Raw genomic sequence first — 9,341 nt, forward strand, 5'->3', positions numbered from 1 at the left:
CAGTACACATATCCGTTTATTTTCCTTCATTTTGTGTGTTTTGTTCTATCATTTGTAATTTTCTACAGGTTGGTTTTAACATGTCCAGTTAATACATCGTGTTGTACGTCCAGTTAACACATCGTGTTGTACGTCCAGGTAATACATCGTGTTGTACTTCCAGTTAGTACATCGTGTTGTACGTCCAGTTAGTACATCGTGTTGTACGTCCAGTTAATACACCGTGTTGTACGTCCAGTTAGTACATCGTGTTGTACGTCCAGTTAGTACATCGTGTTGTACGTCCAGTTAGTACATCGTGTTGTACGTCCAGTTAATACATCGTGTTGTACGTCCAGTTAATACATCGTGTTGTACGTCCAGTTAGTGCATCGTGTTGTACGTCCAGTTAATACGTCGTGTTGTACGTCCAGTTAATACATCGTGTTGTACGTCCAGTTAATACATCGTGTTGTACGTCCAGTTAATACATCGTGTTGTACGTCCAGTAAGTACTATACATTTTGTTCGTGCTAGATTTACCGGAAAATATTGGATTTACATCACTTTTCAATGATATTTAAAAAATGGAGATTTTTTAGTGACTGTGGAGTTTTTTTTAACAATCGCTTACGACCACATCATTTGATCTCTATAGTGGATAGTTGTCTCATTGGCAATCATACCATATCTCCTTATTTTTATATTGTATTACTTTGAATATTTATTTACATTGTTCTTCTGTTCAATGTATCATTTTGACAGCCGATTTATCTATATGATTTGTATATGTCACTTTGTTTCAATTCTACTTGATTAACAATTACAATAGCCGTTATAGCTTGTATAGAGTAGAGAATGGAAAAGGGGAATCTGTCAAAGAGACAACACGACCAAAGAGCAGAAAACAGCCCAAGCCACCAATATGGATTGAGTATGTAGACTTCCAATATGGGTTATGTATGTAGACTTCATCAGTTTAAAGAAGATGTTAATGTGTGTGTCATCCATGATACATTGATGTCGTATTTGGTCGTCTCTATGACTAATAAAAACTTGGTAAAGCTTGTTTTCATTATCATTTCAAAGTAACCACAAACAAAGTAATCTTTTCATATTTTATTTTTCTCTTGTTACAAGCTGGTCACAGACCACAATTGGAAAATATTTATAAAAATATACAGAGGATTTCTCAAACTAATGAACCATAAAATGGCGACCTGCGCCCGGTCCAACAAAATAAATTACTACAAATTCTGTACAGTAACAAAAATAGAATAAATAAATATTGTCATTAAATGATATCAATAAGCGATGGTAACAAAATGGTAAAAACAAAAATACCTTAAAAATGGTATCCAACATGAAAACAAATAATGAAGGGGATAAATTGCAACTTTTCAATTATTCTTGAATCATGAAGAAATATTGAAGCTTAGAAAAAATGTAAGTTTTAAAAAACGGTCTAAGACCGTCTTCAAAATAAAAACTGGCATCTGGGGTAATTGTTTCACACAGTTTTCATTTTACTCTTTCAAACACTCACAAACAAGCACACATTACCTCATACTCTCGTACTTTGTAAAGTCTTGGTTATATAAGACAGCATTGCTGTATACTTTTATGTTAAAAATCCCGTATAGAAAATTGTTCATTGACAAAAAAACTTCGGAAATCAACAAACAAGGTAGCCACCGTTGATGTAGCTGCTCGTTCTGTGTGATGTGTTGTTAGGTTGGCGTCCGTATGGTACGTATCGTTGGTGACAATACGATTGAGACAGTTTCTCCCGTTCTATGTCTATTTTATACGAAGACAAATCGTCATATTGTTGTTCTGGATACGAATCGAAATTGTTTGATAAATACTGATACGGTAATACTTGTTCTTGATACGATGAATTATTTAGCACCATTGAATTACTGTAAGCACAACTTTTATAACAGTCTTGAGGCTCAGTTTTAATTGCAAAAACTTGTTCGGTCCTGTTGCACATTGGATTTTGTTCGAAAGACGTTCTTGTCTGCAAGCACTGTAATGTTTTGTTTGATTGTGAAGCACCGTAAGCGTTGATCAAACCATAGAAATCTGTTTGACCTTGAGCAGAGGAAGATTTCATCATCTGCATGATAGCACCAAAATTAAATCTGTAAGTATGACGTTTCCCGGACACTTTGTTCAATATGAATTTATCATAATAAAATCTCAGTGCTCTACTCATGTTGTCGTAGCTCATTGTCGGTTTGTTTTTACGTTGTCCCCATCTCCTAGCAACAGCATCTGGATCTACCATTCGGAACTCTCCGTCAGTACCTTCCCATCGGATACAGTCAACACATTCGTCATCGGTAAGGAGTTCCAATAAGAACTGCCAGAGTTTTATCTGACCTCCACCTGTAAGTAAAAAACATTAATATTAAAATCAATCAGAAAATTAATCTGATTTGGCAATAAATTTCATATGAACATCGTTATCAAAAGCGTCCTTTCTATTTTAAAGACAAAGTTGTTTATGAATGTTGGAGCATTTCTTTTAATTATTGCATGCACATTCCGTTGTTTTAACGTATATATATATATATATGTAAATATAAACAATGTATTTAGTCAAGTATTTCGGGGACAAATTTTATCAACTTTATTTCCATCGCCAGTTTGATAGACTTTGCTAGCAAATGGGCCTTTTATACAAGTTTGTTTTGAATTGTTGAAACAGAGGTTTCATATTCAGATTAGAGTCTGCCAAGAAAACTGCTCGGGTAAATTGTGACATGTACGTTCTGGTAACAATTTGTACTTTACTTTAGTTAATTCAGATAAAGTATACTTTGTTTGTAAATGTAAGAAATACTTACAATTGATATGATTCATCAACTTCTTCAAATATATCTTAAACATAGTTTCTTTCTCATCAACAGTAGTCTCTGTAAAACAAATATTATATCACGTGAACCAAGGTGTATTTTCATGAATTCATGTTTCAAAACAATATGTAAACTTTTGAATTTAACGATATATTTTAGATGTATCAAATTTAAATTTCAGGTAGTAGTTATCTTAATTCTTCTGAGATACAAAAGTATAACACAAACAAAACGTATATTTAACAGAGAAACTCAAAATTATGAAATGGGTTTAATTAACCTACCTTTGAAATCCTGATTATTTGTCGGACTGTTGTCTTTTATTTCTTGGAATACATCTGCAAGTATAAATAAGCAAACTATAACTTCGTGTACATTAAGAAAAGTCAAATTAATTATTTAAATGATTACATGGTAGCTGTATAAAATTTGTATATTCTTAAAATGCAATTTGTAAAAGTCATGTCATCCTTAAAGTGTTTTATCAAAGTAATTGAAATTCAGATATGTAGATAAATGTAACATGTACCTGTATATGAGATATCGGTATCGTTGCACTGATCTGAGATGTACTCGATAACTTCACTTAATCTAGGACTGTATGTTCGCCTTTGTTCTGTGTCACATTTATCTCCCTTCTTTTGACAAGGCGGCAGTTTCGAACTATTATTTTCGTATAAAGTTTGCACATCTAAAGTTGGCACAATATTTTCCAAATCTGGCACAATTTGTTCTATATTTAATCCTTCAAATCCTTGTTCTTCTTCCAAACCGAAAAAATTGTAATCACTTCCTCTACATTCAGGGGATGAATTTATGAACGCCATTTTTATCAAGTTTCAAAATCTAAAATAAATAAATGAAAATCTATGTAAAACAAATGTTGCATGGAACTTCAAGTTAATATTTTGTCAAATGTCGTTACAAAGTGAGTTTAAGTTTACATTAAGTTTGTATTTAAATAATTATAACATGCATAAAAATTAAATGTAAATTTAAACCCAAATGTTAAATTTTAATGCAAAATTGAATAAAAAAATAATAAATGTGACATGAAACGTCAATCAACAGGAGGAAAAAATCAATCATTTTATTTTCAAAGTTATCTTACCATATATCTCGAGATAAACTGTTATAAAAGATGTTTAGTTGTACTAGCTTGCCTTGAGGCTAAATAATTAATCACTCATTGATGGGTGCCCAAGTTCATTTTATTCTTATTTTTCCTGACTCATTATATATGCATAAATCTGATTGGATGACCGCAAAATGCAATCAGCCAATCAGATAATAACGTGTGAATTTTGATGGATCGATGTGAACGTATACTACCGTCCTTCACTAATTTTGATCTCAAACCGTGACACTTTTTTATATTCTTCGTTTTGATTATAGTATTTGTTGTAATCTGAGAGGAATTCTAATTGTGTTCTTTTGACCCTTTTGCAATAAACATGAGAAAGTTTATTATAAAAAATAAATTTATAATTTAAGAATTATAATCACGCATCAAAATACTAGCAGCAAATATATATATTCAGCATTATGACGATAAAGATTTACAATATGAAATGACACTTGAATGGGGTTGCTTTCGGTAGCATTTCGTGTTTTCCTTTTCGAAGACCCATTATAAAAGTTTATATCAAACAATTAATTAATGTGTATATTGTTATTGTTATCCTCATTTTGTCTGACATTCAGTCCCCCTATTCTGTTTTTTATTTTGGAAAACTTATCTTATTTTGATTTTGAATTTTATTATTATTATTATTAGTATTATTATTATTATTATTATTATTATTATCACATAGACCCATGATAAAAAGAATATTACAACAGAGCTACAATAATTCATAAATCGAATTTAGGATTTTCCCAGAAATGTGGATGCTTCATATCGGGAAAAAATATTATACTTAGGATATTTATCAAAATAACAAATGTTCTTGAGATTCGCAATACATGTCCTAGATGTAAGGCCGTATATAGGACACAAATCATGTTTCCAGACCGGGAAGTGAAAAAAACATTTTTATGAAGAAATTACAGAAGCCCAAAGGTATATTACCGATTTCAGATTCGATTTATTATTACATAGACTGTCCTAAATCTATTCCACTGAAATTTTACTTATCAACATATAAGTAATTGTAATCTTCTGCTATTGAATATTGGACCGTGATTGTTTAATCAGATGCATCGTTACGGCTCGTTCGATTACATTGTTTTTTATTATCTAAGCCTAAAACTGTATTCAAATATTTGAACTTTTGCATCATTTCAATTTTCTTATTAGACTTTTTAAAACATGAGGATTTTTAAGATGAGATAACTTGAACCGTCCTCTGATTTATATTTATTTATTTAAATTTAATGCACAGTTAGAGCCCAATGGCTTGATATATAAAGAAACAATTGACTGTGAGACTATGCTATCTCTATCAAAGATAAACCAAACCATTATTCAAGTTACAATATTCAACATGCCTTAAAAAATGTCGAAGAGAATTTTATATTGGAAAGTCTGTTCTTGTACTTGCATGAACTACTAAATTAACAGTTTATATATTCTATATGGAAATATTATATTTAACAATCTTTATAAAAGATTAACCAAAATATCATTTTAGTTACAATGTTCAACTTGCCTTAAAAAATGTTGAGTTATTTTATACTGAAAAGTCTGATCTTGCTCATGCATGGATTATAAAATAGCAATTAATGTATTATAAATGGAAATATTTAAGTTGACAGAGTTCATCATTTCTACTATTTTTATACTTTCAAACGTACGAGTTGCGAGTATTCATCGATTTTACTTATTTACAGTAAATCTTCAGAAAACTTTAGACCGTTGTTCAGCACAGTTATCTGTATTCTAGTTTGGCATGTTTTAATGTGTAAATAATTCAGTTTCTAGTTACAAAGCACACTATGCACATAACTTGCAAAATGAAAAGTTTCTCTTAAAATAAATTATTCTTCATTATCTATCTGAGTCATGTATAAGACCCTGAAAATATCCAAAACTTAATAGGAGCGTACATTAACCACATGGACGTAAACATGTATGAGACATAAATTCAACAAGAAAAAGCGAGAAAAAAGGATTTGACGGAAAAATTACAAATATATGCCAAAAAAACTATCGTAATAGAATTACAGTTCTTTAACAGCTAATGTGCATTTGAATTAAATGTCTTCGTTTTCGTATCTTACAAGTATTTTGTTTATAAACACAACCTACCTGTATTCCGTATTTGTCAACTATCATGTTATGAATGAAACCTTTTACTACGTCACGTGTCTTTAAATACCTGTGATAGTAATGAGTCACAACGTCCCACGGGTTAACCATTCATAAAATAGTGTACCCTATACCATAATATGGTCCACTGCGCAACTTGGATATTTTGATTGGCCACTGATTGTTATCTTGTCTATATTTGAGTTTGTAGGTAAGTATAATTAGATTTAAATACCTTAGATATGATTTCTCTTGCCACTTAGGCCAATTTATCTTTTGAGAGAATATATAGGACAGAAAACACAAATATTGACACTATCCTTCCCTTATTAAATTTGGTTGTAAAAATAGATAGACATATTCATTATGAGAGACATTAGTACATTTTGCTGATCATGACGAGGCGTTTTTTTTTAATATTTTGTTTTTTTTATTTTTTTTTATTTTGGCGTTGATTTTTAATTTTCGTGGTAGAAGCTATATTACATGTTGGAAACTGCACCATAATCTCTTATTTTGTCCTAACTCAAATAAATCTTGCACGAAATTGCAATAAAGCACATATTGATGTTCTTTGAGCACCTGCCTTTGGCGACTTTCGCATCTGAATGACTAGTTGGTATACTTTTCCAGTTGCAAAAGCCACAAAAACTATACTTTATATGTATACATGTTTTTATATACATATTGCGTAATTAATTGCATGTATTATTTACGCGCGTCTGGCGTATAAATTTACACGTCTGGTTTTGATGTGTTTTTTTACAACCACTGGAGCGATTCCAATGCTGGTGCAGGTTTCGTACTTTATTTGGTCTTTTTACTATTTTGATTCGAGCGTCATTGATAAGTCTTTTGTAGACGAAACGCGCGGCTGGCGTACAGAATTGCAAGCCTGCAGGTACCTTTAATGAGTTTTTTATTATTAATATATATCCGGTCGAATGTCCGTTCAGTACCTACCCTTGGTGACTCCTGCATCTGAATTACCATTTGATTTGCTTTATGCATGGTGCATTGTTAACAAGCACTGAAACTTTTGGTGCATTTTAGTTATAATTATTAACATAAGCTGTTTTGCAGAGTGAGTTATACTTATACCTTGCAATGCTTATGTATTGTGTAATCATTGTACTGGTTTCTCTATTGGAAAGGAAGGCGATCTTCTCTTAATATTTGATTCGAACATCATGTGTTCATTCTTGAAAAGACGCGATATAAATGATGTTTGGGATACAAAATAAACTCAATCCATTTGAAGCAATTTAGATTTCTTAAAATTCCAGGAGAGACGGTAAAAATGGAAATTTAAGTAATTGCAGTGATGCGTCTGAAACATAACTAAAATAACTTAAGGGAGTAGAAAGTGTATTGAAAAATTCAAAATACAAGATGATGAAACTTCTCATATCCATGACGTATTTAACACAGAAAAAACATTTAGGACAAAATCATAACAGAAAGGAAAAACTGGTGCTCAGACAATTTGCAAACTAATTAAAATAAAAGACTTAAAGTTTTGTGTGAAAATCAATAACATAATAAGAAAAAGAGAACGTCTTTCTAATTTGTACTAATTATATCAAGCACTGTAGCTACCTATTTAATATCTCCTAATATGATTAAAATTCTTAGCTTTAAGTCTCATGTTCAAACTCAAAATACAGGATAATGACACGAAAGGAAAACATTAATGATACAGATTGAAGACAGGTTAAGTTTTTGACAAAAAATGGCATGCCTTCCTAATGTTCACACATGTATGTTTTCTTGCTTTCAACTCGCAAACTCAAATTAAGTTCTTACGTTATAAATTATGTAAATACATATCTGGAATATGCAACACAATCTGCTAACGTTTGACTTTTTCTTATAGGTAATGCCTAACACTTGAATTATTCCAGCTACAAAATAAACCTACGTAAGTCCCAAACGACTATACATTATATAATAAGACAGAGGAATATGATTTATTGCAATATTATATACTTATACAAATAAACATATTTGAATAATTGAAAAATTATGCTGAAATTTCCGGAGTTGCATATTAAAGAAAAAAATGATTTAATGCATGATTATTTTGGGAGATATTATAGGCTGCAACAGTGTAGATTCTTTTATATTTCAGATGGAATTTTATAGCCCTAGGTTTTACCATTTGCGTAAGTCGGATGTCAACATATAAAAGGTCAACTCAAGGGTCAACCATCATATTATGTGACGTACTAAATCAGTTAAGATATATGGACGAAAATAAACAGACATATAAAAGATACAAGAGCATAAGTACTGTTTGCAGATTGTCAACTTTTACATAGGTTGAATCAATGTAATCCCTAACGATAATACGGGTATTTAAAACTTTTCACAACTATCTCAAATTCTGTACCTATCTACCTTATACAGTTATCATTTCTGTTAGACGCCTTTCGTTTCATATCGGTGATTCCCCATTTATTTTTAAGAATATTTGTGGCGCTTGGAAATTGCGGGTAGTTTGTCAGTCCATGATTGTCTACAGATCGGTTTTGTTGAAGCACGCATCATGATACATACTATCTGTTTTGATAGTGGTTGAATGATTAAATGTTGAGACCATAATCATATTAGGTCATACACTCATAAACTTGTAATACTAACAATAGTACAATAATGTTCAAAAGCATGCAAATTATCACCTGTTAAATTAAAGTACAAAATTATTTTTTTTTCATTTCAATGTTTGGTAACACCCTATGTTAATAAACAACATCAAAGAATACAAAATATACAATTTATGCATGTAATTTGTCAAACTTTACAACTTCAATTTGTGCACAGTCGTCAATTTGTTGAAATTGTTATTTATCATAAATAATCCATATGATATAAACCCATGAAATTATTAATTTATTAAAAATGTATAATACACCACATAAAGAATATCATATCTGAAAAGTTTCAGTGGTGTTTCCGTCTGGAATGTTAATTAAATTTTTTATACGGCTGATAAAATAAATGCAAAAAATCATATTGAGACTGAATAACAGAAATCTACGCCAATAATAGAAAAAATGCGAGTTAAACAATGATCAAAATACTTATCGAAGTTGGCTAACAAAGCAGCTAATTTTTTTTTATAAAAGTATAATCAGAAGCTAGAGTCCCATTTATTCAATAGTTATAGGAGACAATAAAATAAGTCAATTAAGAACGCGTTGATAAAGTATCCCGAGAAAGCCTGAAACTATTTCCTGTATTTTTCA

The 9,341-nt window shown here is 30.8% G+C and overlaps 1 protein-coding gene across 2 annotated transcripts; it reads right to left on the reverse strand.

The window, feature by feature from the left end:
• Positions 1-1,083: 1,083 nt before the first annotated feature.
• LOC127703276 (uncharacterized) lies at positions 1,084-6,173 on the reverse strand. Of its 2 annotated transcripts, none has more exons than XM_052207792.1 (5): positions 6,094-6,173; positions 3,373-3,689; positions 3,128-3,181; positions 2,835-2,903; positions 1,084-2,373 (listed from the first exon to the last, which is right to left on the reverse strand). In XM_052207792.1, the coding sequence occupies exons 2-5, from the start codon at positions 3,668-3,670 to the stop codon at positions 1,655-1,657; spliced, it is 1,140 nt and encodes a 379-aa protein (XP_052063752.1). In that variant the 5' UTR covers positions 3,671-3,689; positions 6,094-6,173; the 3' UTR covers positions 1,084-1,654. The 2 variants fall into 2 exon arrangements, with proteins under 2 accessions (XP_052063752.1, XP_052063753.1); XM_052207793.1 differs by lacking the exon at positions 6,094-6,173 and adding an exon at positions 3,955-4,331.
• Between the last annotated feature and the right edge of the window lie 3,168 nt (positions 6,174-9,341).

This window comes from Mytilus californianus, unplaced genomic scaffold (genome assembly GCF_021869535.1).
Source record: "Mytilus californianus isolate M0D057914Y unplaced genomic scaffold, xbMytCali1.0.p SCAF_5, whole genome shotgun sequence".
Classification (NCBI taxonomy): domain Eukaryota; kingdom Metazoa; phylum Mollusca; class Bivalvia; order Mytilida; family Mytilidae; genus Mytilus; species Mytilus californianus.